General features: G+C 40.0%; 1 protein-coding gene across 1 annotated transcript; it reads right to left on the reverse strand.

Moving 5' to 3' along the window:
* Positions 1–12,810: 12,810 nt before the first annotated feature.
* Positions 12,811–15,275, reverse strand: LOC139666033 (gamma-crystallin M2-like). Its single transcript, XM_071545107.1, has 3 exons — positions 15,258–15,275; positions 14,249–14,491; positions 12,811–13,083 (listed from the first exon to the last, which is right to left on the reverse strand). Exons 1-3 carry the CDS (start codon positions 15,273–15,275, stop codon positions 12,811–12,813), a joined length of 534 nt encoding a protein of 177 aa, XP_071401208.1.
* Positions 15,276–16,937: the final 1,662 nt, after the last annotated feature.

The following is a 16,937-nucleotide window of genomic DNA, read 5'->3' on the forward strand; positions in this document are numbered from 1 at the left end:
GGCTGTTTCACAATGCCATTCAAAGAGTGAGCCAATCCCCGTCAAGGCTGCCATTAAGCTCGCCCCTTGTTTTTTATGAATGGCTGCGTTTCATTCATGTCTCTACAGCTCTCTTAAAGGGCCGAGCACACTGCCTTTTAATGATAGAAGTTTAAAAATTCAAATTATTAAATTATTAATTCAAACTATTAATTGTAAATAAACAAATTCATTTTTAAATTCATTGAAAAACTTAAAACTTCATAAAACTTCAGTAATGACTATGGTTTAAATTAACAAATTTTAAGTTCTTTTGTAATTAGCCTACTGAAATTAAGATTAATTACTGGGGTCACCCTGCCTTAAAGAACTGCTAACCCTAAAATAATTTAATTAGTAATGGTTTTAGTGGGAGTTTTAGTGTCCCACGATGCTCTAAATGCTGTTTCAGAAGCTTTTCCACAACTGAAACACTAAATACTTTTTATATACGAGTAATTTTTTGTTATTTTTTCAGCATGAAAACAGTCAAATCTAAAGATATTTAATATCAGCAGAAAATATCATCTACCAGCAGCTTCAACACAAAGACACTGGTATCAGCCTTCATAAACCCATATCGCTCCAAGAGTAAATTTTTATGATATCAATTCATAGTGGGCTATTCATTTGTATATTATTAGTAAATCATATCATCAAAAATACATCAAATTAAAAACTTAAAATAAATATATTTCTGAAAGTGTAATAAGTTATTTCTAGATTTCTAGTTCATAGTTTACTTTTAGGCCTACTTATATTTCTAGATATAATTTGGCACAATGGACCTATATGAATATAATTCTCATCTTGAGGATACATGCAGAACAATATTAATATATAAATCAAGGTTGCTTGGAGTGTATCGTCAGCATTGTTGTGGTGGCCGGACCATGCTCTGCTATGTATTATGCATGATCTGTATGTTTTATCTCTTTAATTTGCTGTGAGAGAGTTCTTCTGATCTTTTATATCCATTATTCATATAGCGGTATGTCAAAGAGGCTGTATTCTACTCCACAGCTAACCGTTGACCGCTTTGATATTTACAGCAGCGTATCAAAGGTATACATTAAGTAACCCACCTACTTTTTCTGGGGAATTTAAAGTATATGCCCATCACTGCAATTTTCTCAAACACCAGAATGCAGAGCCAACATGCATCAAATTGTTTTTAATTTTTTTTAAAGTGACACTGACCTGAAAAACTTATTTGCTACCTATATGACAATTTATGCCCAAAAAAAATGACAAAACATTTTTTTCCTTGTATTTTTATATCAAAATCTCATTACTTTTACTTCCTGGAAAACAGAAAATCTTTAGTGGTGACATCATCGTGTACCAGGAGGCATACATAAAAATTCCAACCAAGAAAACCATTGCAGATTCTTGAACAACCCGGCCCCTCCCATCAAAAAAAAAACCTCGCTTTCTCTCTCTCTAACTGATATCCCATTGGTTTACACTTTTGAGTGATCCCTCCCTGCGTTATGTCCCACCCCAACATCCTGTTTCAACAGGAAATACGTCACATCACATTGTGACTTTAAACGCTGGAACACGTGTGAAGGTGCATCCCCTGTTTGTAGATTTCTGTCCAAACAATGTATTTCTAGATTGTTGGTTAACCAGATTTAATTTTGTATATGTTAGCCTCACATGATGTTAGCCATATCGATTTACATATTTAACAGACTGTCAAGTGGGAAGTATTAACAACTTTGACAACAGGCATGGTAGTAGTGCTTGTTTCACAAGCTTTTTAGGTCCAGACGACATTTCGGCTAATCTCTATAAACAGATATCTGCATATGAGACGTCGTCTCTCAACTCCAACTCTATTCTCGCGTCTCAAGTTGCTAATCGGACTGTAAACAATGACCGGCGCACGGAAGAGGAAGTCTTGGCCCGGATGTCCGCTGGCTACACCGGAAACCCCCAAATATTGGCCGTCACCCCCAGAGTCTAATCGTCGTCAGACCGATAGACGATGGGTTCCGAGATTGGTCTAACCCTAATATCCACCTCTCTGTCTGGGCATTTAGAATATAACCTCCTATCAGCCTGATTACCATGGAAATATTGCTGTATATTTACCTCTGCTTGGTAGTATACCCACTTTCCTAACTATTACCACAATGTTGCATGTGCAATGTGTAACCTTCTTTGGTCACTAGCAGTTGTTTGGCTGACTATTAGATGTTTGGTTTTCCATATTCTGTTACTACAGTCTTTTGTCTGTTTCTATCTATGACTTTATGTTATATGCTCTTACTGTAGGTCTGTATGTAGCCTACCTTTCCCCTTTCAGGCTTCTACCCCTTTGCCCTTACCTTGCGAGGCAGCTGGATTCGCGAGATCACGTTCACGTGAGAATCCATCTTGCCAGGCTTCAAGTTCTGCGTTTGTGGCCGAACCACAGTGATGCAGACCAATCAGCGTCCTATGAGGGCAGCTGGGGGCGTGGTTTAGGTGTGACGACACTGAGAAGCGACTGTTCGTTCACAACAATGGTGGCTCGCAAGCGTAGATGCCGCTATAACATCAGTGATTTCTGAACTGCAGAGTATTTCTTCATTGAAAGGAGAGCAAAGAACGGCACTGAAGGCTTTTCTGGATGGAAAAGATGTTTTTGCTCTTCTCCCGACTGGCAAGAATCGTCTACCGACATCCTAACTACATAGTTTGTTATTGTCTTTCCTCTTCTGTGCTGTCCTACTACGTCATATGGTTCGTTGATCTGATTGGTTGAAGTTAGCCCGTGCTAGACGGTGATAGACAGATGGTTCACTCACCACCTGCCAAGTATTTTTTGAAAGTGGCTGCCCTTTTCCAAACAGTTTCCAAGGACGACTTCCCAGATGGTTCTGTGTAACAAACCATCTGGCGCGTCAGGTTACCTTTGCCCAACCTCTAACCATTATTGGTGTCAGCTTGTGACATCCATGCGGGAGGGGGGGGGGGGGGTAATTCTTGCAATGCATTTATCACAGATTGATGAGATCTAACAGTTTAAGAGTATGCAAGGTGAGATTTCTCCTTTAAAGACTAGGCATGGCCCGGCATCAAGATCCCATTGTCCAACCATGGAAATACTATACCGCCTTTATAGTTGTTGGTGCAGATCCCAAATCCACCTCTCCCTCTCTGGGCCCTCACCAAAGCCAACAGGAGCAGACATCTTTGCCTTTTCGTAACAGTTCTCGTTGCTCTTTGATAGTATTTACCCAGCAGTATCACACATGACTGCTTCAAAGGCCATTAATCTCGTCACAGACAGGGGAACAGTTTCTCCACTTTTAATTCCACTTTGAACTCATTCCCAGTTTTTTCAGAGAGAGCACCAAGTTTGTCACCTGATTATGTGCTAGCTCTGGTATTTAGTGTGGTTCTGGTTAGAGATGCTTCTTGATAAGGAATGGGAATCTTAGGCAAATTTGAGGACTACCTTTAAAGTAATCAGTAATTATTTTTCATATACATAAATGTCCGTTTTGCTACTCTCTATTGTTGGTTGAAACTCTAACTGCATCAACAGAAAATCCAAGCTCCGCCCACACTGTTTGATTGGCAGGTGATCTCTGGGAAGTGCAGAAACACCACAGCAATGGTGGATGGAGACAAAATGAAAACACACCACATCAATGACTGCTTAGAAACAAAGATGGAGACAAAAGAAATTAAAGGCAGGATCTCGCAAATGACCACTTCAAAGGTCCTTTGTCATGCCACACTGCAAGACATTCAGCTTATAATGTGTAAGACCGTTAAAATATGTACAGTTAGAATATTCTTAGTCTTATAATTGGCCTCCATTCCCATGTGACAAAGTGGGCTCCCACAGTCGACCTAATCATGCAACAATTTAAATATAATGCTCAGCTTGCTCTCATTATGTCTGTGCTCCAAGCAGTCTCTCTCAGCAATACAACTCTAAAAATAGACAAAGAATGGCCTACATGCTTTATGATTCTGCCCGGATACTCAGCGCTGAACGCCTGTGTGTGTGTGTGTGTGTTCTTGTACTTTACTATCGTTGTGAGAACCAATTGGAGTGTTAGATCTTCAGAGGACATTTTGGCCGATCCGCACTCCTATTATGGGGCTAGCAAGGAATAAGGTTAATTTTGGATCAGGGTGTGCATAATTTATTTTATTTTATATCAAATTATTACAAGTCTTATTATTATTACATAAAGCATAGCATGATGCTCTTGCAGAATAGGTACACAAACTTCTTAAGATGCTTTTGTGCACACCCGACAGGTTGTCTATAGCAGTGGTTCTCAGCGTGGGGCCCGGGGACCACCAGGGGTCATTGAGGGGGTTCCAGGGGGTCCCCAGCAAATTGATGAATTGTTAAACTTCACCATTATTTCATTTACAAGAAGTTAACACAATTACAGAATGTAGAAGAATGACTGTTTTGATCCTAGTTTCACTGTTATTTCTCTACATAGTCATGGAATTCTGGACAAAATCATATCTAACAATAACAAGACTAGGTCAAAACCTAGTATATGGCTGGACCTTGTATGGGTGTGCCACGTGCCACGGCCGACCAATGGCGTAACTTACTCACTCAGTCACTCAGTCAGTCAGTCAGTCAGTCAGTCAGTCAGTCAGTGAGTGACAGACATTCACGTTTATAGGGCTGGCCCCACTGTTGCGGTCCAGCCAAAAATATTCTTAGATTTGGGTCCAAGAGACAAAATCTCATCAAATTAGGGTCCTTGATATGAAAAAGGTTGAGAATCACTGGTCTATAGCTCGGTATTGCACACAGCTTCCAAGTTTATACAGTGCTGCATCAGAGATAGGAGCGTGGACGGTGACATCATGGGCTCGCAATGCATGCAGTAGATCACACTACTGCTCCATTCTAAAGCTCTCTCTCTACTCTGCATCAGTGATTCTCAACCTTTTTCATATCAAGGACCCCAAATTTAGTCCACATTAGGGCCACAGACCCCCATTTGATGAAATGTTGTCTCTCAGACCCAAATCTGAAAATACTGATTGATTATTTGATTTGATTTTGTCCAAAATTCCACGACTGTCTGTATTGTAGGTAGAGAGATAACAGAGAGACAATGACCAAAACAGTCATTCTTCTACATTCTCTAATTGTGTTAACTTCTTGTAAATGAAATAATGGTGCAGGTTAACAATTCATCAATTTGCCTGGGACCCCCCGTAACCCCCTCAAGGACCCCTGGTGGTCCCCGGACCCCACGTTGAGAACCGCTGCTCTACCTCACTGTATGATGTATTGAATATGAATTCATGCTGGGAAGAATTCAGGCTGCTCTGGAGGCAAAAGTGGGTCCTACCTGGTACTAGATAGATAAAGTGGCTGGTGACTGTGTTATGGTCATTTTGTGCTAAAGAGCAGTAAAATCCTCATTGCCCCCTTAAAAATGTTAATCTGGTAAGAAAATTTGACTTGTTTCCAATGCAGTTTCATTTGTAGTGACAACATCTCGAGATAAGGTAGATTACTCCACTTACAAAGTAGTGTGCCTTGATTCAAGAAGATTCTTGAAGACAGTTGGTTTGGCAGTCTGGCAGTTCTCTAATCACAGATAAAGATCACATCTTAAGTCTTAAAACTGAATGACCTGTTAAAGCGGATGTTTTTTTGCAGTGTGGTATCGTGATTGTTTACGTGCCGCTCCGAAACGGCTTGATCAGCATCGATGAACGCCAGAACGGATCTATGTATGATAACAGCCATAGTTCACCCATCAGCTGAGCTCAGCAGTCCTGTTACTGATTTGCCATTTCTCCTGTGAACTCTGCCGTCACGTGTCTGCTATCGTGTGTACAAAACACATCGCTGGCCTTTACACTTCCGTTTGATGCGGGGCCAAATAAACAAGGATGTTACTATCTAGCACATATCCTGCACTGACGTATTGGTTCTAACTGTCATGTAGCTGCATGTTGTTGCTGTATTGATGTTACTGCTGCAGAAATGTTTACAAGTTGATCTATATTGAGCTAAAAGGTTGTAAAATACAGGCAAACGTGCTGCAAAAGTTTGGCTAGATAACAGTAAACCTGTTCATTGGAAAGAGAGTCATTTAAAGGAGTAGTTCACCCAAAAATGAAAATTCCGTCATCATCTACTCCCCCTCATGCCAGTTGAAACACAGGTGAAGTTTGTCCATATAACACACAGGGAGGTTGCCAGCACAACTCCATAGCAGCCTTCTCCAAAACAACTGAAGTCAGTGGGGACCAGTTCTTCAGAGCTCCAAAAAGACCTACAGTATATTTACACCATCATTTAGTACAAATCTGAACTACAGCTGATTGATTTGCAACAAATAATGGTGTATAGGTCTTTCTATTCACAGTGTGATTGTTTGGCTGTTTTTGTTTTGGAACTCTAAAGAACAGGTCCCCATTGACTTCAGTTGTTTTGGAGAAGGCTGCTACCAAGTTGTGTTGGCAACCTCCCTGTGTGTTATATGGACTAACAAATTTCACCTGTGTTTCATTTGGCATGAGGGTGAGTAGATGATGACAGAATTTTCATTTTTGGGTGAACTATTCCTTTAAGGAAATATTTTTATTGTTGCATTTACCAGATGGTATATTTACAGGCCTTAGACATGAGATTCTCCTGGTTACATATCTGACCATCTGCCAACTTGTCATTCATAACCCACTCAGCCCACTCAGACCTACTCAACCCGTTCAAGGTTCAGTGGGTTTTGTAGTCTGGCTTCCACTACACTGCCAGGGCAACCTTTCCATTTGAAACTGTAGCCAAAACGGACAACAATCTCTGTTGATAAGATGCAAAATGAAGCACATAGATTGGGGGCAGTGAGTGGAAACTGAGCAACGACAACAATAAGCTCAGGTCAGCATTGAATTGCCCTATAATAAAAAGCAGGCTAATGACGTCTTGTTCTTTGCAGGATGAGTCATTTCCTTGTGTTCTTATGAGTTGCACGCTAATGATTAACTGGCTGCCATTGATTACAGCCAGTTAATTCTGACGGTCCTAAAAAAAATCAGCAATTATGATCCATGACCTCCCATTAACAGTCTGCAAGTGTATCATATTCCAGATTTATTTATTATTACATTAGAGCTGAAAGGACCATACCGTTTTTTGCATGTTTGAGCCCATTTATTTACTACACTGCACACATACTTACATTACTACCGACCATTTTCCAAAGCATACCATCGTGTTTTTTTAGATGTTTGAACGCGTTTGCCCTGCCTGCCAGCATCCTGCCTGGGTTTATTTTTGTCAAAGTTATGTTATTTTTGTGTGGTAATTTAGTTGAATGCACACATTGATTTGAAAAGTCTGCAGATGTTGTCATAAGTTTTTTTTTTGAAGCAAGTAGCAGCCAAATCCACATCATCCATTTCATGACATCCATGTTTGATTTTCCAACAAAATAGCACTGAATGCAATGCTCTTTGGCAGCCGACTTGGACGTTCCCAGATTTCTGAGTTTCCCACTAACACCTGAACGCACCAGAAGACCTGTAGACTTTTTGAATCAATGTTCATGATCAATCATTGCGCTAAATTACCACGCAATGATAAAGTAATTTTGACAAAGATAAATCCTGGCGGGATTTTCATAGTGATGGATTACCTATCTCAAGCAAGTTTCAAGTCTCAGCAAGTTGATTTTCATACTGTAACGAAATGAATGGAAACGAATGGCTGCTTGGAAGGTAGGAAAAACGCAAACATCTAAACAAGTATGGTGTGCTTTGAAAAATGGTCGGTAGTAATGTAAAGTATGCATGCAATATAGTAAATGGGCAAAAAGAGTCCATTTCTGGGCTTGGTTTCCAGGCTCAAATCTCCATCAAGAGGGGTTGAGTTCACGGCTCCATCCACTACAGCTGGCTGGGTGGAATCCACCTAAAGAGGGAGAGAAGTTTGAATTTTGGAAAATGAAACTCTATGAAAACTATCTCATACTGCTTCTACAGGTCTTCTTACCTCTTTGGTGTTCAGCACTTGAGACATTTCCGTGTGTTTCTGGGACTCGAACATCACACGGATCTCCCCCACCGTGACGTCAACGATCCTGGTCAGCAGCTCCAGCACCAAAGCGGTTCAGCTCCTCCAGCAGAAGGTCTGGTGTGTATTTCCTGGATAGAAAGGACCTTCTTCTCCCGGATGGAGCGGGAGAAGGCGGCCCGACGGTCCGCGGAGATCAGAGAGGCGGAGAGCTTGTCCTGAACGTGGTCTTACCAGCGTGAGGAGAGGCTGGACACTTTCATCAAAACCCTCAAGCTCAAACCTCCACAGTCTCCAAATAGAAAGAAAACAGAAGGGTCATCTTAAGTGTTGCTCTATTTTCTTCTCATTAGAAACCCGCTAGCTTCATGATAGATTCAGTCTGTATGTGTCTCAGTAAGTCTCACCGCTCCCTGAGAGATTTCTTGCCCTGCTCCACCAGCCAGTCAGTCATGTCCTCAGCTGTCAGCTCAGATGGGACCCGGTTTTTCTGCTGAAGCCTCAACAACTGCACCATGATTTTTTTCTACAAAGGAATGGAAAACATCAGATGTCCACATGTATAAGCATAAGAGACACTCTACCAGAATTTGTGAGGTGTTTTATTTAGTGTGGGCCTGAAACAAAACTGGTTCTTACTTGTGACAGATAATATTTCCTCTCCTAGCAGAGCTGCACAGTCTGTTCTGTTCGAGATAATGTCACTCAATAGCCTCTTATGCTACACTTACAGCTTGAAATCTTTACAGTTTAACCGCAATAAAACAATGCTGACATACCTTGATGGGTCTATAGATGACCCTTTCTCCTTCCACCCAGTCCATGGATATTGTGTTACTGGATGACAAATAAAAACTGCAGAAAAGACCAAACTATCAAACCTGCTACCAAATTATCACATATAGAGAGTAGACGTAAAACACAGGTAAAGAGTATAGTATAGTAAAGACATCAAAACTATGAAATAACACAAGTTGAATTATGCAGTGACCAAAAAAAGTGTTAAACAAATCAAAACTATCTTATATTTTAGATTCTTTGAAGTAGCTGCCCTTTGCCTTGACGGAAAGGCAAAGGCTTTTGAAGAAATTCATACATAGGCATCGACTTCACTATTTATATTTGTCTAAGAAACACATTTCAAGCATTTTTGCATAAGCCTTTAGATCAAAATGGCTTTAAGATAATGAAAACCAAAAAAATCTTTAGATGCATAGAGCCGCTGCTGTAGTGGGGCTAAAAATATTTTTTCTAACTTTGAAGCTACTAATTTAGCTAATTAAGGGGAAACTCAGGGTGCAAGGGGTTGTGTCCTGTCCTGTGTAATGAGGGTCTTGTACCACTAGGTGGCTCCTGTGTCTTATTCGGTATCCTTCCTTCAATGACCCATGTACTTATTTGCATGGGTCATTGAAATATCATTCTCATAATGAAAGCCATTACATTTTCCATTTTTCAAGACTCCAGGTTTTGTGCTCCTTACACCACGTTATGACTCTGTGCAATGGCATGGGATGCATGTGGTTTCTAAATGGAAGCCCTGTCATAACCAGCTTAGTGAAGCTCAGTACAGTTCATGCAGAGACCGTCACAGAGGTGTTTATTCAGTTCAGTGGTGATTTTTGAATCTGTAGTTTTGTGGTGTCAAAATCCAGTCCACACTGTTCCTGTCAACACATTGAATATTTTTGCAGTTTTTGTGGCCAATGCTCTATGAATATTTGGCCTCTTTGTAACTCTGATTGCAGTGGTGGAAAGTAACTAAGTACATTTACTCAAGTACTGTACTTAAGTACAATTTTGAGATACTTGTACTTAACTTGAATATTTCCATTTGATGCTACTTTATACTTCCACTCCACTACATTTCAGAGGGAAATATTGTACTTTCTACTCCACTACATTTATTTCACAGCTTTAGTTACTTTTCAGATGGAGATTTGACACAATGGATAATATAACAAGCTTTTAAAATACAACACATTGTTAAAGATGAAACCAGTGGTTTCCAACCTTTTTGGCTTCTGATGTCTTACAAAAAGCAGTGTGTAGTCGGGTCACATTTCAGATGTCTGAGTTGTTAACAGCTCCACCAAATAGTGATTTTTCCCTCTAAACCTCACATGGTTTCATTTCAATAAATGTTCAAATGATCCAATATTTCAGCAAAAATCAAAGATTAGAGAAAATGTCCAAAAACTGAAAACAGATTTGTGTATCAGAACTTTGTTTTTTCTTCTTTCCTCTCCCATTAATCATCTCACAACCCCTCAGATTTATCTGGTGACCCTTTGGAGGGGCCCGACCCCTAGGTTGGGAACCACTGCACTAAACTAGCTAACTGTATATTTATAGTTCAAACTAGCTCCACCTCCAGCAGCTACAACAGTAACATGCTGCTTACACACTGATGCTTCAGTATTAATAATCTAATGATGTCATATATAATAAAATATCAGTCAGATGGACCAAACCACTACTTTTACTTTAATACTTTAACTACATTTTGCTGCTAATACTTATGTACTTTTACTTAAGTAGGATTTTTCATGCAGGACTTTTACTTGTAATGAGAGTATTTTTACATTGCTGTATTGGATCACAGGATCAAAGGATGGTAGGTGAAAGTCAATTTAGTACAATTTTCTGTGATTGACAATTACCTCACACTATTTGAATGTTCTTATTATAGTAATCTGCATCCATCTGGTCCTCCAAGCAGATTAAAACAAATGTTATGAATTATTTGTGAATACCATTTGACCCAGATCCGGTATGTACACAAGTCTCTATTTACTAAAAGTAAAAAAGAGATGATGATAGTGATATTTCTGGGAATAGCACTAACTGTAATTGCATGGGCTCAATGCTGAACGCCTGTGTGTATGTGTGTGTGTGTGTGTTCTGTTGGTTAAATCCATGTACAGCACTCCCCTCTGCTGGACATATTTAATACTACAGTAGCTCCACTTCATGATTCCAAGCCGATAATATAGTAATACCAAAAACCTTGTATGTATGTATTGATTGGTTGATTGATTGGTGTGTGTGGAAGTTCCTTTTCATTAAACATGGCTTAGTAGAATGCACTGAAACACCTCCAACAGTAAATATATTCTCTGTGCATCTGCGCTAAGTTATCATGATTAAAAACCAAGATTATCATCAAGTCGTTGATTTTCTTTTGCAGTATTCATGCAAGATATACATGGGAAATTGCATGATGTATCACTATCCAGATGCGGACACACAAAGGGCCTGTATTACAAATATTTTAGGATGTTTAAAACTTGATTTAAAATATGTGCCAATATTTAATATCTTTCAATTTGTTCATTTCTATGCCAAAAAAAATCCCCAAATTCCAAGTATTCAGTGTTTCCCCCAGAGTTCTTCTTGTCAGGGTGGAAAAGCCTCCGAAACTGCATTTAGCAAATATATCAGCAAACCGATATATTTGTCTAACCCCTAGACACTATTTTTTTTTTTTTCTGTTTGTGTGTACGCATCAGCAGCCCCAGTGCAGGCTGGGTAGTGGATAGTGGTTGGACTGCTCCCTGTTTTTTCAGCCATCCCTGGCACAGGCTGCCACCTCAGCACAATGGCTGCTGGCATGCTGTGGGTCCTTGTTGGCAAATCCTCCTGAATCATCAGTGGGGTTTTGCAGCCCTTTTGTGTCGGGGCTTTAGCTGGGTGCCTATCACCCACCACCGGCTAGCACCCACTGCTCACCTCCACCAAACCGTCAGCACCCAACTCACACAGACATTCATGTGCAACTTGCCCGCGAATACATGAGCAGTCACACACATATACATATTACACTGATATATTGGCTTGCTGATTGATTCGTGTACATGGACATGATTTTGCCATTTTTTTCGTGAAATGAACACGACCTAAAAAACGTGCCTCCACCACGACCTGAATTACGTTCCTCCACCACAAATTTGAAAACGTAAGTTTTGGCAAATAAAACTACTTGTGTTACGGTTATGGTTAGGCAACTAAAACAACTTGGTTAAGGTTAGAGAAATGGTTTGGTCATGATTAAATAAGAAAAACGTTTGTTAAAAATTTAAATGTGGCTTGTGGTTGAAATGTACTTTCAACACGCTGGGAATCAAACCCCGGTCATCGGCATCAAAGGTAAATGTATACACCCATCCACCACCCCAAAGACAACTCCTTTACTGGCCACCATTTTATTTCAATGTCACACTACTTCCTGAGTCCCGACTGACAGAAAAAAAAAAAAGATACTTCCCATTGAAATACATTAGTTTTAAAGTTGTGCTGAGTGTCACGAAAAAAACTGAAAAATCGTGTCCATGTACACGCATCAATAGATTAAATTTCATGACTATTTCACGAACTGCCGTGAGACCGGGTTGGTTATCGTGGGTGATTAGCATAACCCAAAGTATAAAGTATTGGTATTTCAACAGCTGCTGTACTGTTGGCAGGCAGATGATTAACCTCTGTGCTACACTCACATTACTTTCAATCTCACATAAACATAAAATGCACAAGATTTCATTATAGTGTGAACGTCATCATGGGGTTTTATTTGTTCTCTTGTTTTCACCTGTATTAATGTTATTGTTATGTTATGGCAAGGTTGCAGCACTGCTGTGATCTGGTTTGTATTTCATAATCAGCGTAAATAGAAACAGACCCACTCAGCTGGAGTTTGCGTACACCTGTGTTTTTATTTACAAAGTCTTAAGTTAGGGAGAATGAGTGGATGATGGAAGTGGGAGGTGCAGTCTGAGATGGGTCTAAATGTCCACGACACGTCGAATGGAGCCCACGGAGGCGTGAAGGGCCCCCCACTCGGGGTGCCTCCTGTATTCGCCCTTCTCCAGCAGGTACTGGCGCCCTTTGTAGTTGGGATGCTCATAGAAGACCCAGTTGCCGTCCTGGACATGGGCTGAGTGAACCTCACGGTAACGCCAGCGGTCCAGCAGGTTGGGCATGTCCTCACCGAACTCTATCATCTGGCCGTCGAAGTCCGGACGTTCGTAGATGCGAATCTTGTGCATTCTGGAGGACTTGAACATAAAGAGGTGGATGAGTGCACTCAATATTAATGAGGAATGTTCACTGATATGCACCCTCACTGTCCAGGAAAAAAGCCAAGACAAATAAAGCAGACTACCAAACATCTACCAGACATACTAACTAATGGGCCTCCTATACATTCTCTCTACCAAATTAGCCATCTAGCTCGTCCATTGGCATTTGCTTGCATGTTGAGTATAAACATACTGTCTACATACCATGAGGCAAGAAGTTAATTTTTTTTCAGATGCAACAGCTTCCTCCTTGAGTATATACCTTGAGTATATCCATGAGTGATAGACGTGAAAAATAGACACTAAAAACTACTGTTTTGTTGTCAAAATCAACTCACTATCCTGTGTCTAGCAGACACACACGGACCATAATTTTGCAATAAGCGTGATACTCAGACAAAACACAATAAAAAGCCTTGTATGGTACAACATTATGGCCCTGTACATTAGGATTTTCATGTTTAGTCCACATGTCACTGTTGTTTTACAGTAGTAAATTTGGTCTTTGCATGCTAAAGGAACCACAGAGTTGCAGAGAATAGCACTTCTGCAGTAGGACAAATGGTGGACTTCCTCTGAACTGGCAACGATGGGTTGACCTCTAATTCTGATTCTTCCTTACTCTTTGCGTGCGTTCACACCAAAGATGTTTGCAGTGGTTTATTTCAACTCTGGAGCATTACTCCTTTAGTTCAGTTCATTTGGCCAGGAGAACAGTGCCATTCGAACTCAGATGGCACCAAGTAACAGCACCAAAACGCCTGAAAATGAGTCCTCTTCCAAGAGAAATGCAGGGTGGTTTGTTAGAGAACATAATCCCAACCAACAACAGGAAAAGACCCCCAAAGCGCAAGGATGGGTATAAGTAGAAAGATGATGACATGTTGATAACCAGCATTTACTCTTGTTTGGAAAGCCTAGCATAACAAAATGAAGTCTGGACTGATGCTCATATTCAGCTATTTCTTCATGTGTTCTGGTATGGTATGAACACCAGAGAAGGTCACTCTTACCACCATGTGCCTTTTTGTCTGATAGTGTATACTGGCAAAGTGCTTCATATAAAATAAGGGTTAGGGTTAGGGTTAGGGTTAGGGTTATATAAATATTTTGATTCCCAATCCTTTTTTCTGAGACTTACATTTCTGATAAGGCGACAGGAGCGGATGGTGTCATTAAAGCCATTCCAACGGTGGTAGTCGGGGTAGTCCCCTCTCATCAGGACGTACTGGTAGCCCATGAAGTTGGGTCTCTCATAGACCACCCAGGCCCCGTTTTCCACCCGGATGGAGTTACAGTGGCCGAAGTGGGAGCTGAGCTCAGGACAGTCACCGCTGCACTCATAGTTGCGACCCTGGAAGTTCTTGTCCTCGTAGAAGAAGATCTACAAGCAGGACTCTGAGTTAGTCTACAAAGTAAAGACTGAGCAGTTACTAAGCATTACTACTACTGCTACTACCACTACTACTACTTCTACCACTACCACTACAACAATGTTCTACTACTAGGCCTAGTATTACTATTACTACTACTAATACTAATCACTACCCCTACCACTATCACTACTACTATAGGGCTACTAATACTACGCCTACCCCTACCACTACCACTATTACCACTACTACTATTACTACTACCTCTACTACTACTACTACTACTACTACTACTACTACTACTAGGCTACTACTACCACTACTACTACCTCTACTACTACTACTAATACTATCCCTACCACTACCGCTACTACTACTACTACTACTAAGACTAAGAAGAAGAAACTCCATTAATATATCACTTTTCTAAACAGTGTTTCAAATTGCTTTGCAACAACTTGTACAAAAATAAATTAAAGTCAATAAAAATGCCAGAATAAAAACAGAATATAACAATCATAAGATAGGTCAAACAAATTACACAAAATCCTGTCTGTTAAGATATTACAGTTTGAATACTGGGCTGTAATCAGTGACTCTGCTTCCTTGACCATCTCATTCATTATGATTTGAAAAGGACGAGAAGGACTAGAAGATGACTGACAACAGAGGGGTTCCATTCAACTTGTTTCTACCAGTTTACATGTAGGCTTTATTTGGAACCACGTCTCAGGTGCATTACAATGCAAAGTGGCTGGAAATAGTTACAGTACTTACCTTCCCCATGCGCTCCATCATCAGACCTTATTCTATGTTCTCCCTCACTCAATCAAATGAAACCCCCTGATACGAACGGATGGTCGACATCTATATATGAATGACGTTGAAATGCATTGCCAGCAGAATGATTGTCATTCAGATGTGCCCAGCATTAACTTTGGCACAATAGCTGATGCTGCATTCGTTATAAAATACATGACGTTTATGCAATGTTTGATGCTTGTTGTGTCGATGTTGACCTTTTGAGAGTATGCTGTTGATTCCAGAAAAAGAGAGATTTGGTGGATCTAATAAAGTTGTTGTCAGTGGTTAGTGGCAATCATCGCAAAGTTGGGAGACAGTTCAGTCACATTTACAATTGTTATATTCTGCATATATTAATGGTATTTTCATAATTGTTTCACCATTTCATACTGTATACTTTTAATTATGTTGTTTGTGTATTTATGTTTATGTATACTTAAATTTACATGTATACCAGATATGTCTCATAGATTACCCAGAATCCTCCCTCCACTCTGACGGAGTTACAGCGGCTGAAGTAGGTTTGCAGGTCGCTAGAGTCATTATTGCACTCATAGAATCGTCCGCATCCACATATTTCTAATTTAGTAATCCATATTTAAATAAAAAGTTCAGTATTTTGAACCCTGGGCCCAAATAACATGTTTTCCATCAAGAACTTCGCTAGCCGCCTGCTCCGCCTGTCCGGTAACACCGGGTTGCCCCCTCCTACTCTACTGCAATAGAAACCTAGGGGCATACGGGACAGTCTTTGAAAACTATGATAAAAGTTGTTTTGCAAAACACAACATTCACAGTATAATCATGTTATCTGAGAAAATTGTACAAAAAAAACGATCTTTCTATCAGCATTTATTTTTGGATTATTCTGGTTCTCGTGGATGCTTGCACCGGTTTAGAAGGTAGCGCCTCTTTGAGAAGAAATAGTTCCTATCCAAATAGAACACAAGTGACAGAAAGCTTGGTTTTTTACATTTATTTTTTGAATTGGAGGATTCTGGTTCAAGGTTAAAGATGGCTGTCGCCACGGTGTGTCAGTGAAAACACAGACATGAGGGTTATCTCTGGCCAGTTTATTCTCAGGATGGACAGGAGTGTGGCCTAAACAGAAAAACAACAACCCTTGGTAATAGGTAATCACATAGGTAACCTATCAAGCTGTATAAACTATTATCTAAAGGTGGACTGTATAGTATTTGCTCTAACAATAACACATTCCTTGTATCCAGACCTACAGCAAAATTATTGTAATAATTATACTATATTGCAAGAACCAAAATAATTAACATTAACTTTTAACTGTTAATTACATTAACAAGATAAATAAATAATGTACTCAAACAGCATCACTGCCTCTCTCTCCATTATGTGACCAGTTACTAAATGGATTATGATATTCTATCAACGTTATGCCAAAGGTAACTGTTACACATCAACAAATTCATACAGCAGTTTCCATGCAGCAACGAAAATGACACATTATAACAAATATGTCTTAAAAAGCTAATTGGTTACTCACCCTTTGTCACACATGCACACTCATAACAGAAAAGTAAACTGGCGTTGTGATAATACTAAGAACTAAAACGTAACTGTACTCTTAATAGTATTTACTGTCCGCTCTCTCCTCTCTTCTCTCACTCTCCACTCCTA

This window comes from Centroberyx affinis, unplaced genomic scaffold (assembly GCF_046629955.1).
Source record: "Centroberyx affinis isolate AG114_WGS23_722 - 3 ecotype Tasmania unplaced genomic scaffold, CSIRO-AGI_Caff_v1 ptg004772l_1, whole genome shotgun sequence".
Lineage (NCBI taxonomy): Eukaryota > Metazoa > Chordata > Actinopteri > Beryciformes > Berycidae > Centroberyx > Centroberyx affinis.

Bases quoted from the DNA above. Each gene is read 5' to 3' on its own strand.
- LOC139666033 (XM_071545107.1), bottom strand. The intron at 13,084-14,248 runs GTAAGTCTCAGA...TTTATGTTCAAG, and splicing joins CCTGTCGCCTTATCAGAAAT to TCCTCCAGAATGCACAAGAT.